This window comes from Danio rerio, chromosome 9 (genome assembly GCF_052040795.2).
Source record: "Danio rerio strain M-AB ecotype USA chromosome 9, GRCz13ab, whole genome shotgun sequence".
In the NCBI taxonomy this organism is placed as follows: domain Eukaryota; kingdom Metazoa; phylum Chordata; class Actinopteri; order Cypriniformes; family Danionidae; genus Danio; species Danio rerio.
The window spans coordinates 8,302,734-8,326,500 of NC_141029.1; the positions used below are offsets into that span (position 1 = coordinate 8,302,734).

Consider the following 23,767-nt stretch of genomic DNA (forward strand, 5'->3'; position numbering starts at 1 on the left):
GACAGGATGAGACTGTCGATATGCACTAGACACTGCTACAGAAATTCAGATAGTGGCTGTCAACAGTCTGATAGTTAGGGATAGAGACAAATGTGGATAAGTTTCTGTTTTAATGAGCTCTGGAAATCTGTGTAAATGGAGATACGTCATCTCAAATGTTTAATTGTTAAATATAAATCCTAGTGATATTTATAAATTACTAGCAATGATAATAGTGAAGTCCAGCTTTTCATATTTGTTAGCTTAGCATTTGTTTCCATCTAAATACATAGTCTCAAATCAGTCACATTTGAGGTTTGGTGTCTTTTTAGAATGCTGATTTTAAAGGATGCAGACTATGTAGATAGTAATGTAGACGGCTAGTCAGCATACTGTGTTTTGGACCAGAGCCAAGTTGTGTCTTTAGAGGTTTCAACATTTCATTGTATTTCCTCACTGTGTTTTGTGTGCTGAGATTTAGGGAGTTGTTCGTTTTGCAGACATGTTCATCTCTCTTTTTGTTTCTTTTGTTTCAGTGCTAAGGCTGCTGAAGGAGGGAGCTGACCTGAGCACAGTCATTTCCTCTGGAGGATCTCTGCTCCATCTGGTAAGAACATAAGGACAAGCTCTGACAAATTCGGTTACATGTTTTGCACATCGCGAGATGTCTACTATGACTATATACTCTGACTGTGGTGCCCTTAACGGAAAGTCTGTATGTCCCTTTTCAATTGTGTTTCTGGAAGCAGGCAGAAAGCAAGTGAAATGAATGGAAGTACAGGACTGTAATACAAAAACTAAATATGTTCCCATCTTATTCTTTCATTCATCATCCATCCATCATCAATTATCCCTTCATCGTATATTCCATCCACCCATGTATCTGTCCATCCCGTTCCATCCATCCATGCATCTGTCCATCTCATTCCATCTATCCATGCATCTGTTCATCTCATTCCATTCAGCCATCCATACACTCATTCCATGTCATTCCATCCATCCTTCCATTCCTTCACTCATCCCATATATTCTATCCACCCTTCCCTCCCTCTCTTCGATGTCATTCCATCCAGCCATCTGTCTATCCATCCCTCCCATGTCATTCCATTCATTCACCCCATGTCATTTCATCCATCCATCCAATGTAATTATATACATCCCATGTCATTCCATCCATCCGTTCATCCATACATTCATTCATCCTATGTCATTCCATCCATCCAATGTCATTCCATTCTTCCCATGTAATTTTATCTATCCATTTACCCATTCATCCCTCCCTTGTCATCCATCCATCTGATGTCATTCCATCCATCCATCCATCCATCCATCCATCTTATGTCATTCCATCCATCCATCTATCCATCCATCCAATGTCATTTCATTCATTCATTTTATTCCATCCATCCATCCATCCATCCATCCATCCATCCATCCATCCCATGTTATCCATCCCTCAGTCACATGTCATTCCATCCATCCATCCATGTCATTCCACCCATTCATCCTTTCATTCATGTCATCCATCCATCCATCTATCCATCCATCCAATGTCATTTCATCCATTCATTCCATCCATCCATCTCATGTTATCCATCCCTCAGTCACATGTTATTCCATCATCCATCCATCCATGTCATTCCACCCATCCATCCTTTCATTCATGTCATCCATCCATCCATTCATCCATCATATGTCAATCCATCCATCTATCGCATGTCATTCCATCCATCATATCATTTTTCATTCCATTCATTATTCCCACCGTCATTCCATTCATCATTCCCACCGTCATTCCATCCATCATTCCACCCATCCCTTTGTCCTTTCTTTAAAAAAAAAAAAACTTTAAGAGCGACAGTAATTCAGTTGACATTGCCTGTTTATATGCGGCACACTCATGTTCTGATCAATACCCGTTTGTCAACTAAATGGTCAGCCTCCAATGCACTCCATTATTTGGTTCATTGTAACTCTGGGAAACATTTGACACCATTCAGTGACACAGACTTTAATAACCCTGTCTAGTATGTAAGCACTGCATTCAAGCAAGATGGATGACTCTATTTTTGTTCGTTAATTTTGTGACCATACAGAGGTAAATAAAATAAAAGGGTCCGCCAGGATATAGTACAGCTAAACAGAAACAAATCCAATTTCTTCAGTAATTGGAAACAGTTTAATTAAATCTCGGCACTCTGAAAGTGTCAGAGATGTTCAAACTGAAAATATTACACTTTTATGGCGCAGCATATGAAATCAACCATTCATACTCAATGCCATATATGAAATTAAGTTTTTAATTACACTTTTGATTACCGCACCTCTAACGGAAATTAGCTTCTGCCTTTGTTCAATTAATGCAGTTATCTAATGTAGAAAAGAGCTAAATCTTTTTTAATTTGTTTAAATGGCTTATTTAAATGCACAGTAAATTAGGTAAATACTGTCTGAATATAGTTCATGGACTTATTCACTAAAGCACTCATATTTTGTCATAGGGAAAAATGGTTTAATTTTGTTAAGACAGTCGCCTTGATTTAGTCATATAATTCCTATCATTGCAGCAGGTGCAAAATGTCTTGGATGCACAAATCATATTAGTTTTATTGCATTTGGTTAAAAAATGAAAAATAAAAACGGTACTCAATGGCGTACTGTATAAACTAGTGTCAGTGTTATTTATTTTAATAATAGGCCTATGGAGCTTAGGTTAAAACAGGTGCATCAGAGTAAACACAGGCTTAATTAAGCTTCATGAACTTTGTCATATGAAATGAGATGGTCGGAATCAGATAGACATATGAATGAATGGAAGAAATGAGATGGACATACATGAGTGGACAAGGGGTGAATGGAAGGATAGATTGATAGTCATTCAGTGAACATTATACTTTATATTAGCATTTTTATATGTTGTACAGTACATGCATAGAGATATGGTGCTCATGTTGCATTGATGTTGCATTAATTAAAAAAAATATATATTATATTGTATTACTTCAGTGTATGATTAGAGATTAATTATATATATATATATATATATATATATATATATATATATATATATATATATATATATATATATATATATATATATATATATATATATATATATAATAATACAATTATTCAAATATTATTATTATTGTTGTTGTTATTATTATTATGTATTTATTTTTTATATGTAATTTGAATACTTATACATTGCATTTAAAAAGGGCGCAGTTGGAAAATGTTTTGTGTAAACAGCAATACCTTTAATTGTATTTCTGACATGTCTGCATCCTCTTTTACCTTTGTCTCTGCAGTGCGCTCGCCATGACAATGTGTTTGCCGCTGAGATTTTGATAGAGAAAGGACTGAACGTTAACCTGCAGGATGAAGACCTCTGGACTGCCCTGCATGTGGCCTGTGCCTGCGATCATGCAGATATGGTGCTGCTTCTGCTGCTGGTGAGGAGTACAATACACACAGACACCATCTATTCAGAACTGAACTTTAGGGCTTTTTAGTCTGTATCTTTTATCGTTAAGAACGTCTGTATGCTTTTGTACATCACAAAAATTGACAGATTTATTTAAAGAAGGCCATAGTGTATGATGATCTTGAAGCAAGTGCTCTGACTGATCAGAAACCTCAAGTATGATTTGCAAACCCCAAAATTCAAAATTGTGAATTTCAACGTTGAGTGGTATATCTGAAGTAATCTACTGAACAAAGCCAATGACTGTGAATGAAATCATGAATACAAATGATTAATAATGCGATCAGTTTTAAATTCCAGCCTGTGTACAATTCTAAAAATATATATGATTAAGCTGATTGATCTTTGCAAGCATGTTTTTGCCATATAAATATTGCCAGTTGTGACAGATGCTTTTAGAATTAATGTTGTGACTTAAATCTGCATTTTGGACAGGTCTTGAGTTGTGCTCCATGTTAGATAGAACAGATCTAGTGGATGAAATGGAAAACTTTACAAAGTATCATACAGTATGAGCCTTAAATAACAACAAATATGCATATTATCAGTATTATTACAACGTGGTCTCTAGAAGAAATAAATGATCAAAGATATTGTGATTCGATGAGTTAAAGATAAAGTTATTTTACATTAGGTATGTGCAAAGTATATTTGCATTGTGAATATACAAACATTTAAATATGCTGTTGCTAACAGATCCCTCTAGGTTTCTCTAGGTTTTTCAAACCAAGCCAAGACTAGAGTATTTTTTTTCATTTTCTTTTGACCATGTCCTCTCAGACACCTCTTTTTTATACGATTAAAAGGTTTGTCTACAAAAGGATGAAAGCAAAATACGATAGAAGAGCTAAAAACGTGATTCTTCCTCTGTCTTTGCTCACTCACCATGGTATTGAGAATTTAATGAGCTCTTCAAGTTGACACGATACACCCCCTGTCCGGCTTTCATAAGGGCACACGTTTGTTTGTGTTTATTCTGGTAGTACTACTTCTATAATTACTATTGTATTACTAAAAAGTCCCCACAAGTATAGTGTTAAATGTTGAATGTTTTCTATGAGGTATGACCTATGAGGGATGGAGGAATTTAGAGGTATGGATGGGGTGTGATGGATTATACAGTATGTGAATGCAATTAGTCTTGTGCTTTATTAGTCATTATGTCTGAATGAATTTGAGTAACACCAAAGACTATAGCATGCATAGGACAAGTTACACTCATAGTTTCGGTCAGTATATGACTGATCTAGCGCATGAAGTAGTAAATGATCTTGTAGTAAAAGAGCTGATCATCAATCACTATAGACTGATGTTTCTCTATGTGTGAAGCTCAGTCTAGACAAGCTCACACAGACATTTCTCACATACATGAGAAACAGGTCCACTTGAGGCTTGGAATCTCTTCTTTTAATTGCAACTACATTTGATAACAAATGGTTTCTGGTTTTGCAATTTGTATGAAATGAACACAAATTAGTTGAGTCTTTCCCATCTGACTACATTATTTCCATTAAAAAGCAAATCACATGACTTTTGCATGCATAAAATTGTAAACAAGAGGTCACTGTCATTTTGAGAGAAAATTTAAATTTTTTTTTCAGTAGACCAGCACAGTCGGACACAGCATTATTCAGAGGATGATATTGTGTCATTCATTCATTTTCTAGTCGGCTTAGTCCTTTTATTAATCCGGGGTCGCCACAACGGAATGAACCGCCAACTTATCCAGCACGTTTTTTACGCAGTGGATGGCCTTCCACCCGCAAACTCTGGGAAACATCCACACACATACACATACACACACACTCATACCCTATGGACAATGTCTTCGGACTGTGGGGTAAACCGGAGCACCCGGAGGAAACCCACACGAATGTAGGGAGAACATGCAAACTCCACACAGAAACGGCAACAGAGCAGAGGTTCGAACAAGCGACCTTCTTGCTGTGAGGCGACAGCACTACCTACTGCGCCAATGCTTCTATATTGTGTAACACAAGTTATTGATTCTTGCAGTAGTTATATAGTTTGATTGAGATGACATCTGATCACGTCCTCCAGAAGTTACTATAAACAAAGACTATAGAATTCACAAGACTTGTCACTCGCATCTTACTGAATGGGAAAAAGTGTAACTGTCAATATGGCGAATGAAGCCCCACCTTTTAGTACAGGAGCCAATCAGTAGTCGCTATATGGCAAATAAAGCCTGCCTTCTAGTACAGGAGCTAATCAGTGATTGCTATAGAATGACAATTCTCAGAGGGAGGGGCTCGGACCAAACGTGAGTTTTTTGCTGATTTTGTGTGATGCAAACATTTAGAAATGATACAAGAGACAGTTTTTGTTTAATTAAATTGGTTATTTGTAATATGAAATGTAATCATAAGCTTGGCAAGTAATTTTGGAGAGTTTGATGTTTTCCTATTTTTTTTATTGGTTATTTTTTTCTATTCAAACAGAATGCCCGAGCATACCGCTTGAGAGGCGTTTCAAAAATGGCCGCCGAGTGAAATTACTTGCCTTTAAGGGACTTTGCTATAAAGGAGGTTGGTGTTGTGGATAATGGTGTTAAGCCATTTTAAGTAGACATTAGCTTGCACAGCCTGAATTTGTATTTTTTGTATGTTTAGAAGCAAAATTTAGGAGACAATTGTTGTCAGTTTTATTGTTGATTCCAATTATTAAATTAAACCATAAGCTTGGCAAACAGTTTTAGAATATATTTAGAATAATTTGTTGTTTCTCCATTGAAAGACAAAGGAACTGGACATGCATGCCAAAGAGGCGTTTCAAAGATGTCCACCATTGTCACTTGACTTAAAAGTAATTTGGTAACACACAGATGTAGGGAGGGAAAGACATGCCTATAACTTATTCTTAATTTCTGAGTGCATCTCTAAAAATGTAGAAAGTAGGAGTTAGGTTTGCACTTTGTAATAGGCCATTCATGATAACTGCAGAAAAAAAAAATAAAAGAATGAATTAAACTATTATGAAGTAAAGCACCATAAGGGGAAACTAAATGACAAGTCTACCTTTAAAAGTCAAGTGTGCATTCAGTTGGTTAAGAGGCAGACTCACGTCTCTCGTGCTGGAGGGAATCAGACTAAGACAGCTTAGACTAAAGTTCTGTCATATGTCGGACATGGCGGATCAGTTGAACGTAATCATGCTGACAGATCCAGGCAGGATCAGGATTTCCCAGCATCTTTAGACAAGCGATGTTCAGTCAGCGCACAGTCATGTTAAATTGCTGTCGTTACTGCAAACAATCACAGCACATCTTCTAGACCAAATGCAGGTGATTTATTTTAGCTTGACAGAACGTCTTCAGAGTTTGTGTTATGGAGTGATTCGGGGTAAAAGCTCTGTTAACATTTGTTAATCACTATCCTGAAACCATGTCATTTTCAGCACTCTTTTTTGTTAATGTTAGTTATAAATGCTCATATGTTCATTTTTACCATTGGTAATTAATACGATTAGTTATCAAACCACTGTTAACAAAGGAAACCTTATTGCGGAATATGATGAGATTTAAGTATTTATTGTGCTTATTATTTTGAAAGCATTATACTTTGTCAACTTAAAACAAATCAATCTTCCATTTAAAGAGTGAGATACTAATTGTGAATTTGCTTGTTAAAAATGTAAAAGACCCCAATCAACAACCACTAGTATGATATTAAAGAAATAAATAGGGGAAAAATGTCGATTTTTACTTAAAATTTGTCTTGTTTGATTTGTCTTTCTGCATTTTATGAACAAAAAAAAAAAACAGGGATTTTAACTAGATGACTTGCATAGCTATATCAAGATATAATGTTTGTGTTTAATTAATTAATATTTGATTATTCTCCTAAGAACAAACTCAAACTTCTTTTAAGTTTTTTTATTAATTAAAAATGTAATTAATAATTAACAAAAGTTTCTGAAACAGTTAAGCCACATTCAGTTTTATGGATCTGTTGTTGCAATATTTATTATCAACATATAAAAATATTGCTTGTATAAAGCAGGGACATATATACAGATCCAAGCATGAGAAGAGTTCTGGATGTATTCAACTTCTCTCTTTGGATCATTATAATTTTTTTTTCTTATATTTTTGTTTCATGTGTAAAAGGCCCACATATACAGTTGAAATCAGAATTATTACCAATCCCCCCGCCCCCCTCCCATTATTATAGCCGAAATACGTAAAATAAGACTTTTTTTCCAGAGGAAAAAAAAATATCAGACATACTGTAAAAATTTCCTTGCACTGTTAAACACCATTTGGGAAATAATTAAAATGATAATAATAACTCAGAGGGGGACTAATAATTCTGACTTCAACTGTATATACATGTAATGTGTTTTTGTTATATCCTGTTATATATTGAAAGGAAAACAGTAAAAAACTTGAACTACAAAACAAAAATTCACTTATGTAATATAAATACACACAATTTCTTTGTTATCCTGGCACAAATCGATTACATGAATTGTTTTTAAAAACTAAAGTCGATTGATCATAAAACAATTAAGTTGTCAAAAAAAAAAAACTCTCAGGAATTGTGTTTCAGCTGATTTTAAATAAGTATTTTAAACAAGCAGCAAAAATCTTTTTTGAATCTGTATTGCTGGTACAGTGTACTCATGTTCATTGTGAAATTTACTTTCTAATAATAACCAGCACAAAGCAAAATCTGCAAAGTAGTCAGCTTTATATTTTACAATTATTATAAATGTTTTAAAGCTAAAAAAAAATCCTGACTACACAATTTATACACTTTTCTCAGATAGGCATGAACATTTTCACATTTGTCTCTCTTGTTTACACATTCTCAAAGTTTAAACTTACGTAGAAAAATAAGTCCAGTATTATAGAATAAACCAAAGACCAAAACCTGTTGTCAGGCACAACCATTTTTTTTAAGGGAAGATTAATGAATTAGAGACAGAAGGAAGAATGAAGAAACAGATGAATAATAATATGAAGAAATATTAATCTTTTTTTATTATTATTTGCCTACAAATTGCGTTGGACTCTTGTTGGCAACTAATAATAATAATAATAATAATAACAACAACAATAATAATATTAATAATAATAATAATAATAATAATAATAATAATAATAATAATAATTGTTGCTATGTGTTGCAGTCCCAAATGCACATAAGTGACATGCAGATAGTTTGTATGTTCTGTAACAGCCACTCTGAGACACATTAAAACCCTGAATTATTAATTTTGCTCCTTTGAACGTCACGCTGAGCCATATTGTGATTAAGATTTTACTTTGTTAGATATTACAAGCCTTATTCAGAACACTCATATCGACTCCTCTTTGGATTGACAGACAGTAGGGACAGAAGTGTGTCAGTGTTGTGCCAGTCAAAAGCGTTTCTCTCTCTGTTGCGTGTCAGATGTAGCTCAAAGTACAGGGATATCTGGGTTATTTTTAGCGCCGTGACTTCAAAGAGTGTTTTTTCCTAAGGAGAATTTCTACTCCACATGTTGAAGTGGAGAGAAGAAGCTGAAGATTATTTCTGCTTATTGGCTCCAGTGCAGCACTGCATGCAGATGTAGCCTGTTCGCTGTGGGCACTGATAGGTCGTAAGTGTTTGGGTCATATTTTTCAAATAGCATGTTTATTTGATACCAGTTTTGATTTGCTAAAAAAAAAAAAAAAAAAAAACTTTGCATATTTTAGGGTGTCTGATTCGACACAGATCCTGAAGCAGATGCTTCACCTAGTTTTTAGGCTTAAATATTACCCTTTTTGTCAGAATACTGATGAACTATACTAAATAGAGACTAAGGCCCAGTTTCACAAACAGGGCTTAGATTAAGCCAGGACTAGGCCTTAGTTAAATAAGGCTATTTAAGACACATTTATATTTATTTAATTTTGTCTACCGGGTAACTCTAGCTTTGTTGCTATATGGCTAACATGGGTTTTATTGAGATATTAGCTGCGCTCTATGTGCTTTAGGAAGGCTGAAAAACAGCGGAAATTCATTGGGCGTCGTGCCTGAGCTCACTAGATGGTGATTTCAGAGGTGCACCCAGCTCTCTGAGTTCATCAACTCAGTTGGATAAACTGCCCAGCCCAGTTTGAAGAGCTATTGTTCGATGTCTGCAGGAGTATTTCCCCTCGAGTCACCAACAACAGGCCCTATGTCGTAATCACTACCCTACAAGAACAAACTCATGATTCGTTAACATGTCACGATTGTCTGCTAAAGTTCTGTTTTTTCGCCTCGAGTGACTTGCGCGATACGCACATCAAACGCACAAAACGCTCAACATGCGCTTATTCCTTTGCGCAAATCATGTCATTTGTCATGTCGCAGGATGTCTATCCGCGTATTTGCATTGACTTAACATGTAAATCACTCTCTTCATCCGCATCTGATGTGAACGCAGCATTACAGTGTAGTCATTGACTACTGTTTATTGGACTTTATCCGTTGTTCCATTAGTCTTGAGTTTTTAGTTAACACGTTTTATTAGAGCTTAAAATGTTAAAACAGCACCAGTAATTCCTCCATTGCTCACAAACAAAGATCTTCTGAAAAGATGTCTGGATTGAACTAAAGAGCAGCAAAACGTGTGTAACAGGACTAAAACTAGTATAAGCATACTTGAGCATTCTCTTCATCTTGTGACATCACAGCTCATTTTTGAAGTTAAGTGAAAAAGTATTTCTATAGTACATTTTAAAAAGCTAAGTAAAAAAAAAAAATACAATACAAAAAAATCAACAATAAAGCATGCATCACATGAGAAAAGAAAAATATAAAATCTATAAAATTTTACTTATCTTAATGAAAGAAATACATAACCTATAAGATTTGAGAGCAGTTTTTAAACTGGCCAGCATTGGAGCAAATCTCAGTTAAAGGTAAACTGTTGAAAAAGCGACTGCAAGAAGAAGCTGATTACTAGACTTAAGTCATCTTTGAGATGGGAATCAGAATAACACTAATGTACTTTGGTGCAAGTTAAGATAATGCCTTGTACATTATTACAGCTATTTTAAAATCAATCATAAAACGTACAGGAAGCTAATGTAAAGACTTAAAAGATTACTTAGTTGTTGTCTTTGGTTGGATACAGTTGGTTTACGAACATAATTTATGTCATGTATTAAATAAACAATTCTGTTCTATTAATGTCTAACCCTACCGCAAACCTAAACCTACCCCTTACGGTAGTGAAACACTTGTAGTTATTGTTGTACAGTGTCACAAAAATTATGCTATATTGATGTGCAGAAGGGTGAGGCAGTGGCGCAGTAGGTAGTGCTGTCGCCTCACAGCAAGAAGGTCGCTGGGTCGATGGTTCGAACCTCGGCTCAGTTGGCGTTTCTGTGTGGAGTTTGCATGTTCTCCCTGCCTTCGCGTGGGTTTCCTCCGCTTTCCCCCACAATCCAAAGACATGCGGTACAGGTGAATTTTGTAAGCTAAATTGTCCGTAGTGCATGAGTGTGTGTGTGTGTGTGTGTGAATGCGTGTGTGGATGTTTCCCAGAAATGGGTTGCGGCTGGAAGGGTATCCGCTGCGTAAAAACTTGCTGGATAAGTTGGCGGTTCATTCCGCTGTGGCGACCCCAGGATGAATGATGTGCACATGTTTTCAGTGTCTGCAGATGTATCCCTTTTAGACTTTTTATAGTCTTTTGTGTGTATATTTGTCCTTGTGTGGTGAGCAACTAACAGACGACCATAACAGATACTGTATTGTGAACAAACTCTGAAGGCCTTTTTAAACCAAGGCCGATAGCAATACTAATATTGATAACATGGTAATAAATATATACAAAAGAACAGGAGGATAGCGTTGATGATATGGTATGATTGCTAAAATAATTGATGACCAATAAGAATCAGAATGCTAATTAACCTTACGACTGGAACACACAAAAGCTAATGGTTGGCCATTGGGCAACACCAGGTTGTCAGAGAGTTCCTGTCAGGCTTGTTTATCTGGTTTGTTTCACATATTGGGCCCTATCATACACCCGGCAGGCGCGACACAATTGTTGTTTGCTATTTCAGCTTGATGGAAGAGTCATTTTGCCGATTTGCACCACACTGTTTAAATAGCAAATGCATTTGCGCTCATATGTGCAACCGTAGGCGTTCTGGTCTAAAAGAGAAGGTGTGTTGAGGCGCATTGCTGGTGCGTTGCTGTTTTGAGAAACTAAAATAGACTGTTTAATAGACCTAAACAGGTCTAAAGTCCAGCGCAGAGAGCGTTAGTTGTGCGTCTTGCTTACACACTGCTTAATACACACAGGATGTACAGCAATAAGCAAATATCTTTACATATGAAAAAATAATTAAAGAATTTAAATATTATATAAAATTATTATTTTCTAGTCTACATAAATATTAAAACCATATTTTCATGCCTTCATCTAAGGGGGCTTCAGTTTTTTCATAACAATTTGCTTTTGTATAATGTTAATAGTAGTAGTAGTATTTATTATATCCATATTTATATTTGTTTTATTAAAAACAAGCTTAGATTTGTTCACCTGTCTATATGACTATATGGGGAACAGCATGTGTATTTGGATATATATTTTTTCAAACACACTTCGTCATTATTGTTCATTTAGTCGTTTGCTGGAAATTAGAACTGAATTTAGAAATAGTTTTGAAAAATTTTTTGCGCTTAAACTAAATTATGTATAGGCTAATGGATGTCTGTGCGTACAACATTTTTTCCTATCCAAGAGAGTAAGAGTAAGAGTGTTTTCTTACTAGTGAAGCTTTCAGTAATTCCACTTACAGTCTCCGCCATGTAAATAGCAAATGCGCTATGGCGCGACGCAACTGACTCTTAAAGGGAATAGGAGATGACACTCTGATTGGTTTAATCTCAAAACACATCTATAACTCATTAAGAGAATAAGCTTAACCCTGTTAGACCATGCGCCACGGTGCAAAGTGGATTTTTCCGTCCTTAAAATAGCACAAGTGGATTCTGACTCGCCCTTATTGCTTTTGTGCCCTGCGCTTTGGACTTTGCACTTGAATCGTCAAAATAGAGCCCCTCGTCTTTTGCCAAGCCTCCATTGACTGGGGTTTGCATGTGTCCATGTGTAGAATTGCTGTTGGTGTCATCGGTGAGAGCAACCACTCTCATTAGCTATTCAGCAATAAGTCAAAGCACAAATACAAAAGCTGAAGTAATGAAAAAAAAAAAATATATATATGCTGAAGTTCATGTTTCCTTTTTGGAATTACATTACAGAGAACTGCCACCTTCAGGTCTGGAGAGGTACATCCTACGCCCAAGGATGCAGAACGCTCGTTCTAGTTTCAGTGAGATGTCATTTGTTTGGTGTTCACAGTCACACGCAGCTTTTTGACCTAGATGCGACCAGATGAAGCAGTCACAGTCAACACAGTAGGCTGTCATGGCTTTTTTTTTTAATGTCAGCTTTAAATGACTGCTTGTGGCATTTTCTTCCTGTTACAAATTTGCCAGTGAAGACGCAGAACAGTTCACAAACAAGGCTGCAGACTTGAATAATCTCATTAGTGGGTACTTATTTTTAATATGTGAATTTTATCAAGACATATAACAGTTGTCCATGTTGTCATTATCAATGGACCCACCAGCATCAGTTGCGTCACTTTTATAATGCATCACTGCCATTTATAAATCATGTGGGCTCCTTGGATAGTACAGTGACTATAGGATGCACATTTCAGAATCTCACTTGGAGGAAATTTGGTCCCTTTTGCCTACTTTTTTATGAGCATTATGAATTTAAATAGAATGATCTTGTCACTTACTGTTTTTGACCTAATGTATAGTTGGTAATTTAAAATATTGCTTACAGCCCAGGTTTATCTCTAGGTTGAAAATGATATAAATCTCTGGCTTTGCATTTTCAAGTAAAAAGTTTGCACTGGATTGATTTCCACTGTTGATATCAATCTTGTTGGATGTTTTCTTAGAGTTGGGAAGGCTTTTAAATCAGCACGCCGTCGAGTCGTGCCTTGCCTCCCCCAGATTCTCTAACGACTATGTAATTGAAGCATACAGCTGAAAATCAGCTTTAAATGTGGCAATGATGCGCTACAGGAAAGCAAAGCAACTTAATATAATCTAAAATTGTGAAAAAAGGAAGCTTTATACCAATAATTTATCACCGAACAGCATATCCTCCAAACATTAGGAGCCTTGGTGTGTAAACAGACTGTGAATCAGTTTATCTCTGAAGAGAATCTTAAAGGAACATGCTGAGGGAAGATTTTCGCCCCCTTCAATCTCATTTCTAAAATAAAATCCTGTGTTACTCATCCAGTGGGCTTCATCCTTCATATTGATGACTGAATCATTTCATTATTATCAAGAGAACACTGAAGCTCTGCCAGCTCACGCATCACACACATGCCACCACATTTTCTGTTTTCAGACCTCAGGTGTGTGAACGGATCACAATCTTCATCCCCCTGTGGAAAATACAGGCAGAGATCTCCAAGAAAACTATCGCCTGGTGATTGTTATTCTGAACGTGCGCAGTGGAGATGCCAGCTATGCCTGCTCTAGTTTTTAGTAGATGTGTCTGGCTTCAGACCACTTTCGACCTGATTTTCACCGAAGCGTGAAGCAGCAAACCATGTCTGCCTGCCAGCTCACTTCAATCACAGAACCCCTTTAGGATTACCGGCTAAAAATACACTTTACTACTACAACTACTACTACTACTACATACAAAGTACCCGTGTTCACTCGAAGTACAACAATAATAACATACAGACAGGGTTCAGGCTACTTTAGTTGGCGGTTAAATCATGTTGTTTAACCTTCTTTTCATCTTCAGTTGAGTATTGTGCGGCTAATCCACCCACCTGATTATGTTTATTTGGCTAATATATTGGCTTAAACCCCATCCGACCTGTTTTTTTCATATTACCAGGTATTTCTTGAGCTTGAGTTACTACTAAAAATTAAAGGGAAGCTTAGGGAACAGCTTTTTGTGAAGTTCCAGCAGTCAAAGAGATATTTCTGTCATAGTTTAGTAGTTCTTGTGTCATTTCAAATTTCCATGACTCTCTGCGCAGCTCAAAGATGATGATTTTTAAACAATATGTGACCACATAAATAGACTGATGTTGCAAAAGCCAAAAAGAAATATTTTCTTTTATTAGAAAAATCTTTAGAATATTATTAAACATTGTGGCACATGATGATATTCATACAAATTTTAAATAATAATAATACTTTAACCTCCTAGGGCTTTGTGGCCACATACGTGGACAGCACAATTTAGCCTAGAAGTGGCTATTTAAATTACTTTGAATGTTTTACATTTTGTTACAGACATACAGTGTCATCCTGCAACTGTTTTGCAGCATATGAAATGTCCCAAACACTATTTTTAACTGTCCAAAAGGGATTAATTTTTTTTGTTTTGTTTTCACTCTCTGATAGTCAAAACATGTTCACATTTTTTTTTCTATGTTGAATATGCATTACAAAACAGTCCGGAAAAAGTATTTTATGTAAATTTGGACCACGAGTCCACATACAGTATATGGACATCATTTTTCTCTAAAAATAAATCATATTAAAGGATGATACTTAGGTTTTTATTCTAATTAGGTTCAAATATAGCCCAAAGCCCAAATAGCAAAGAAAAATAAAAATGCATGTAAAAACACCCTGGGCCTTAAGAAGTTAATAATAATAATAATAATAATAATAATAATAATAATAATAATAATAATAATAATAATATATTCATGATATATTCTATATAATATATATGTATGATATAATAATAATAATAATAATAATAATAATAATAATAATAATAATAATAATAATAATAATAATAATAATAACAATAACAATAAAATAATAATAATAATAATAATAATAATAATAATAATAATAATAATAATAATAATAATAATAATATATTCATGATATATTATACTATATTATACTATATTAAAAAAATTATAATACTTTTATCTTGGCTAAATATCTTCCTATCCTAACAACCAAACATCAATGGAAAGCACATTAATTCAATTTTCAGTTGATGTATGAATAAAACAGTTCCAAAAAAATAATAAGTACCCTTATGACTGCTTTTGTGGTCTGTGGTGTAACATATTTCAGTGTATTTTGGCAACCCTTGAAAAGTTATTTTAGGGTCGAAACTGAGAACAGGCAATAGTGTAGATGCCTGTAGAAAGCAGCTTAAACTGATGAACCAAAACACAGACCACCAGCCAGATGAAATCTCGGCCCTTCAAATACTGCCAAAACGTTATCTACCTGCAGAGGCTTGGACTCTGAAATGCAACTAAAAGTGTCCTGTAGTATCTGATAATAAGATATAAGAAGTAGATACATGTCCAGTTGGTTTCCAGATGGAGCTCATTTGGATTGATAAATGGGGAATTTGGAGATCGGGAAATTCATCAAGCAAGTTGTATTATTTTGCTAAAAGAAGCCTCTATAACCAGCGAACAGCCTTGGCGCATTGATTGGCAACTTGTGCCAAACTTGCATTACACATCAATGGCCAGATTCAGGGTTTCCCAGCACAACATTGAATTACATACACATTGCATACATAAATGCAGTTAAAAGCAATTGGGACTCATTGGACTAGGTGTTCTCCTTTCACCGTTCCAAGAACTTGTTATGATACTCATAAGCCACATCTTAATGGCACTCATACACTCAATTTCCTTCTGTAACCATTATTAGAATGCTGTCTGACTTCTGCCACCACGGAATTTCGGTTGGCTTGGAGTAGATGGGGTTTCTAAGGTTGCCCTCATGCGTCAGTGATTCTTGGGGTCCTCAAAACCCTGTTGGTTTGTGGTTTGACCATCTTAAGACTGCTGTTGGTTAATTCTCACCACAGCTGACGGGGAGCAAACCACAAGCCTTACTGTTTTAAATATACCCTAATTTAGCCCTCGTCAAAGTTACTCATCTCTTTATCTCTGCCTTTTTTTTATGCATCCAGCATAATGATTAGGAGAACTGATAAATGATTGCTCATCTAATCTACTAGATCTTGATATGTGGCCTCGTTTGGGGATAGCTTTTATTTGATTTACACAATGCGCCTTTTAAATACACAAGATGTTCAATTCAATTCAATTCAGCTTTATTTGTATTGCGCTTTCACAATCTAGATTGTGTCAAAGCAGCTTCACATAAATGGTCATAGTAAATTGGAACAGTGTAGTTCAGTATTCAGTATTTAGTGTTCAAGTTCAGTTCAGTTTAGCTCAGTTCAGTGTGGTTTACCGATCCCAAACCATGCAAGCTAGAGGCGAAAGCAGACGGAAAAAAACCTTAACCGATTGGCGAAAGTGAAGAAAAAAAAAAAAAAACCTTGAGAGAAACCATGCTCAGTTAGGCACGACCATTTTAATTTCTCCGTTGGCCAAAAGTCTTGTGCAGAGCTCCAGTCTCAGCTGCGGTGGCTGGCCTCAGCAATGACTCGTTTGTCCCTGGAGTGTCACTGTAATCAGTCTCATGCTCTCCACTCCTCCTTGACCACCACAGCAGCTGCTCAGGATACGGCCTGGTCCAGGATATGGAAACCTTGGGATCATCTTGTTGCTGGTCTTGGATTGAATCAGTGACTCTGCATAGTCTGAGGCCTTCGGGATGAGTATCCCCAGGTGGAAATGGAGAATGAAGAGAATAGATGTTGCGTTGTGAAATTAAAAAAAAAAAAAAAATCGTCTTATGGTCTAACTCAGGGGTGGGCAAACTCGGTCCTGGAGGGCCGGTGTCCTGCATAGTTTAGCTCCAACTCTAATAAAAAACACCTGAACATGCCAATCAGTGTCTTCAAGATCACTAGAAATCTATAAGCAGGTGTGTTTGATTAGAGTTGGAGTTAAACTGTGCAGGACACCGGCCCTCCAGTTTGCCCACCCCTGGTCTAACTTATAGTAACTTAATTGATTCATGAGTATTTTTTGACAGATTAAAGCACAATAAACACAGTTAGATTCGGTTACAATTGTCATGTTATTGATATCTTGTTGCACTGACAATGATTTCCATACACAATTTCATTTTTGACTTCACAACATAACAATAGCATTTTGTCTTTTAATACAAGCAGTCAGCTATATGAATGGGATTTTAATTTGACGTGCTCAAAGAAAACACTTTCTGAAACAACTCAAATGCTTGCGCAGAAGACAACACAAGCATTTTTTTGCAAATAATCTAATGTAAGTATTAATCCCACTTGCTTTTTGAGCATTGTTAAGCAGCTTCCTAAATGCCTATGATTGGTCGTTGTGTTCACACACTCAACATGATTGGCTCTAACGCAGGGCCGGAGTGGGACTCTTTTTCAGCCCTGGAGTTTCAAGTCTCAGACCGGCCCACATCAGTTCACGACTATATTAAAATAAGGTCATTTACAATTCAGTTTCTAATTCAGTTTCTAATTACACTATCACATCTTTTTTGAGAAAAACAATAAAAATGAAAAAAAAAAAATTTTACATACTCAGACGAGGATCAAACCCGGGTCAGCGGTATCGTATTCTAACATGCTAACCACTGGACCACAACAGTTGAATAGAGTGATGTGACTCATCTGACTTATATCTTGTAAAATAATGAATAGGAAGACTATGGTCATTTAAATAAATTAATTATTTTAAAAAGTGTGACTGCTGAGAGCAACAGATTCTGGAGCTAGGGACACCGGCCCTCGCGGCCAAAAAACGGACCGGCCCACAGGGAATTCTCCCGGTCATCCCGATTAGCCAATCCGGGCCTGCTCTAACGGTCAGTGCTGTTCACAGAGTAGCGACGTGTACACTGAAGAACAGTTGCGGTTATCACAGCCGACATCAGAACATAACCAATTTTGATCTATTACTAAACCGATTTTAACCAAAATCTGTTACTAAAGCGAATTTTCCGAATACCAAAACCAAATTGCATCGAAGAAACAATTCATTATTAACCAATATGATAAACCTAAATGTCAAGTCTAGCATATATACACTGAAAACAATGTGTTCAACATTCATTGGTGTTTTTATTTAGTAGAGTTTTAGATTACGACAGCAAATAAATAGCATACTTAAACTGGGGTCAGTGTATCTAAATGTAAACCAGCTACATCATTTCCCTCTTTCTCTGTTTGTTTCTGTGTGTTTGTGAGTGAAAGTGTGTTTGAACATCGTCATATAAACTGTGTCAGAGCGCTTTGATGCATTCCCTTTTATAGTACTCGCAACAGTGCTAACGTGTTTGTGTGTGTGCATGTGTGAACTGCTCCTCCGCACTGTATGAATGAAGATTTCTGAAAGTAGGCCTCATTTGCATAAAAGTATGCAAGTCAGTGTGCAGAGCTCTCGTACGGCAGAGATAACGTGAAGACTTAATTAACTGCATGAAGACGTGATCTCCTCTCACTCGCACACATTTTACATTTGGGACTCCAAAGACCCCTTAATAGTGGCCATGGCCTTGATTCTCTAAAAAAAAGAGCTTTCACGGTACTCTTTAAACTCATTAAACCACAACCTCTTGTTGTCTAATGCACATACCCTACAAGAAAAACACAGTCTTGATTTGTGTAGACTTGCTGTGTATTTTATTGACACACTAATGCACTAAAAAAAAAAAAAGTGAAAAAGTCTCTGCTGTATTTATGTTGCAGTATAGTACATTTGTTAAACGTGACAAATTTGTTTCGATATTTGGTTTTGATTCATGCTAGTTTTGAAAGGCATAAACTACAAAATAAAACTGGGATTTTTTAATTTGCACATGTTCAGTGTGCGCATGTACGTACACATGTATGTGTGTGTGTAACAGTTTCGTTTATTACAGACATTAAACATTAAAACAATATTTTCTATAGGATGCTATACAATAAAATATTTGTGTATCCATTAGATTAGTCTGTATTAAAGGCAAATCTATAGAGCTAATTTAGCAAAATAACATTAGATCAAAAAAAGTACACTCAATAAGTTAAGGAAAAATGTTTAAAAAAATAACATTAATAAAGAGGAAAATCATGATAAACATAATTTTTTTTTAAATAATTTGCAATTTCCGATTTAAATTTAAACATTCATTCATTCATTCATTTTCTTTTCGGCTTAGTCCCTTTATTAATCTGGGGTCGCCACAGCGGAATGAACCGCCAACTTATCCAGCAAGTTTTTACGCAGCGGATGCCCTTCCAGCCGCAACTCATCTCTGGGAAATGATTATACATTATATTTATATTCCTAATGATGTTCTGTGTTTAGAGATCAAATTTTATTTTAATTATTTTAATTGTTTGATGATATCTCAGTTTAAAAAACACAAAAATGTGTCTATTCACTGAGAAATGGATTAAAAATCTACATTTTAAAAGAAGTTTACTAATTTATGCTGTGCAGTTTATATTGAAGCATATTACAATAATGATATACACAAGCTTAAAAAAAAGGAAATTAAAGTAAAAACAAACATGATAGACAAATGTTTGGTCTGGACATGCACTCCAGCTTTAGAATATGACTACAGTAATTTGAATTATTATTATTATTATTATTTTATTTTTTATTTTTTAGCTCAAATCTGCACTTGGCATTTACATTTTGATAATTGAGAATGGAGCGAAAGCATTAGTATTTGCCATCTCAATATCAAAACATATGCGTCATCATTTAATTAAAAGAAAATATCAATTAAAATATACACAGAGTTCTAAAACACAACAGACTTCCTTTTTTTGTCTGAACAGAACTCTTTGCTTTTGTACCTAGAGAGGTTTGATTGACAGCCTTAAGCCTGAATGACATGTCTTTGATTAGCTGTGCAATGGAAACATTGAACATTAATGCAGCTCTCTTTTCTGTTTGACTTTTAAATGGACTTGAGACCAAACAAAAAACAAAACAAAACAAGGATTCTCCCAAAGCAAAGGCCCTTTAACCCTTCCTCTCTTTGCCTCTGCCTGCGGGTGAGTCACCCCTCTGGAGGAAGGGCTGTCTCCGTTGCTATGGACACACGGTTTCCATCTTCTCCTTATTATTTTACCACAGTCTCTACTTTTCAATGTCAGTTGCACAGTATATGCAGTTGTGACTTTATCCAGCTTATTAGCAAGACTTGCATTAAGTCTGTTTAAAAATGTCAATTTCAAGCCAAAAATATAGTATACTGGTACTAATAATGAGGATTAGGATTATTACCATATATATCTTTATCTTTCTTTTTTCCCAAAGTAAACTTAGGCCACGCTTAAATACTGTAATGATTATTTTCTTTTTCTGTTCACAAGGAATACTTTTTAATGTGAAGACGGAGATTGAATATAGTCAGACAAAGTTTGTTTTTAATTGCTTTAATTCTCAGAGAATGGTTAGTTTACACACAGACAGCCTCTGTGAGCAAAAGGATCCCACGAATGGCTTCACAGACATTTTTTAAGATGTTACAATGTTTTAGATAAGAATTTCGTTACAGCTCCTTAGAAATGGATACAACCAGTAGATTACACGTGGCTGCAATAGCCCAATGATTATGCATTTGATCTTTACTTTTGGAAAACCTTAATCAATTTATAATATCAAAATATAATTGTCAATCATCAAAATATAACCATCAATATTTCCATCACAGTACCCTTATTTAAGACCTTTTAATGTGTTGCATTGTGACTGTGTTTTCATTCTTACTAGGTTTATTAATATCATAAATATCATTATTTCAATATTATTTAGCATATTAGCTCAAAGGGAATTGAAGATTCATTTGAACAGGGATTCAAAAGAATCAACTCTTTTTAGATTTGAACAAACAAATCATCCAGCGATCGCTCGAATGGACAGTTGACTTAAAATACGACAATTGCTGTCAAAAATAAAAACCCATTTGTGTTTAAGCAGGGTAGCAAGATCGAAGTTTAAGACATTGGAAATATAAACATGCACAGGCACCTTTCTTCATACAAAATGAAACTTTATTGACTAAACACCTAACACAAACACACATTCATACAAGTGTAGTGACGAGTAAAGAAAGTAAAATAAGAGTTTGAGAGAGTGCAATGATGTAAAAACCACAGATTTGGTAAAACCAAACAAAGCGAACCAAAAATAATCAATTTAACTCCTCTGTGGTCTCTTTTTAATTTATTTTACAACAATTCAGTGGTAATGGTAGAGGTGTAACTCTCTATGTCAAACACATGGCTAGCTGGTGGTCAGTTTTTGTCCTTGTGAGCCTTTTAGTGGAGTGAAGTCGTTTGTTTCAAGTTTTGAAGCTGCAAAATGGCTAGTTGTGTTGACTACTGGTTTCGTGGTACACTTAACTAGAATCTCTACAGTAAAGAAAAAAAGAAAGGTACCGGAGAAGGGAATGCCTGAGTTGTGCCGAGTTGACCAATGAGAAGTTAACTCCCCTGAAACGCGTTTTATAGTCTTTGTTCCAAAGCGTGGTGATTAGCATAGGCATTCTGGATGTAAGCTAATGCAGAAATGTTTACGTTTCTTAAAATGATAATATGTTGCACACATAATAAAATAAAATGTAAAGAATCATTCAGTACATCAAATTAGCTTTGCAGGGACATCAAAACATGAACTATCTATGTGTTTGAGTTAAACATTGACTGCAGAAGTATTAAAACCATAATATTAATACATGAGTCAGAGACTTGTTGCAAAACACCTGATTACACATAAAGAGAGAATGAAGGTGAACATTAAAAGTATAAGACTTAAGCAAGGAGCATTTTGACCAGGTCTCTGCGTCTATGTCTGAGCGTATTCCTTTGTGTCGTAAATACCTTGCAGTCATATTACACACTGAATATCCAGTCTTTTCCTAGGTAGGAGAGATTGATGGTTTATTCATTCACTCATTCATTTTCTTTTCGGCTTAGTCCCTTTATTAATCCGGGGTCGCCACAAACGGAATGAACTGCTAACTTATCCAGCACATGTTTTACGTAGTGGATGCCCTTCCAGCTGCAACCCATCTCTGGGAAACATCCACACACACACTCATTCACACTCATACACCACTGACAATTTATCCTATAATCAGTGCTTTACATATTCAGTTAGTCTACATAGTCATTCTTCAGCATAGCCTTCTCATAGTGTTGCTCGTGTGCAGGCTTACTCATCTTGAGCCTGTTTCACACCGCAAGCGTTAGCAGTGCGTGAGCAGAGCATGTTTTTTCAGAGTCCATTTTAACATGTTTATAGTTTTTATACTGCAGGCAGCAGCAGCGCGAGGCGTGAGCATCGCTGAAGCAGCAGTGGCGCGATCGTTTCGGCGCTGGGTCTATTTTTGCCGCACTGCTCACGCTCAATTAAAGTGACAGTGCATTGATAATGACCAAAACACATTGAATGACAGCAAATAGTAGCAATTTTACTCAATAAACACGTTAATAATATCAACTGATTTATATATAGTCAATCAAACGAACTTAAACGATTAAAAACTGCAACAAACATTTATTTAGTCCCGAACTACAAGACCAAATGTAAAACAATTTTAGTATCAGTTTTGCTTGTTGCACGCTAGTGTTGCAGGAGAGGGGAGTGGCTGCTTTAAGACTTGCTATTTACGGGAGTTGTAGTCCATAGCGAAGTGTATTGTGGGTAGTGTAATTAGACACGTATGCTGGATGACGAGAAGCTCGTTGTGTGCTGTGTAGCTGAAGCAGAGGAAGAAAGTTTTATTCGGCATTGTTTTATGTTCACTCAAATTAATCCACCTGGGGGCTGTTTGCACTGTGAACCTGACAACACTAAAATAAGTAAATGCATTGATTACTTTTGTCCATCTCATCCTTTGCACGAGCTGTTACACTGCCGCTGGACATTACTGAAGCGGAGAAAGTTACACTGGTTTGACCATGTATAAGTATCATTATAACTATATTGCATAAATATTATTATAACTAGGCCTAATAAAACATCCTGACACTCAAAAACCAAATGACATGATATCACAGGCATTGTCTTCTGAGTGCACCAGTCATGAATGACTTCTCATAAAGCTTGAGAAGCATACAGTACTGTATGATCTTTATGCTTTCTAAAATAAAGACTTGCACGTTAAAGAAACAGCATAGGAGGAGGTTGCCGCGGGCCTTGGTGCAGATAAAACGTTTTTTTAAAGGGCCATGAAACCCTCTCCTTTCAGCAGGGTGTTTTCACACCTCTGCTTTGGAAAAAGTCAGAAAAGTGGGCGTGTCCAGCTCTGTTTAGGGGAGAGTGTCGGAGGAACTAAAGTGGGATGGTGTGGGAGT

At 35.9% G+C, this 23,767-nt stretch overlaps 1 protein-coding gene across 16 annotated transcripts in view; it reads left to right on the forward strand.

Annotated features, from left to right (window-relative positions):
- The window catches only part of myo16 (myosin XVI), a 360,917-nt gene that overhangs the window by 139,617 nt on the left and 197,533 nt on the right, over window positions 1-23,767 (forward strand). For all 16 annotated transcript variants that reach the window (XR_015499043.1, XR_015499042.1, XM_087267331.1 and 13 more), the window contains 2 exons: window positions 516-586; window positions 3,291-3,434. Coding sequence is in view for 14 of the 16 variants with exons in the window: in XM_087267331.1 (XP_087123457.1) it covers window positions 516-586; window positions 3,291-3,434 (215 nt within the window). In the remaining 2 variants the exon portion in view is untranslated. The remainder of the gene's footprint in view (window positions 1-515; window positions 587-3,290; window positions 3,435-23,767) is intronic.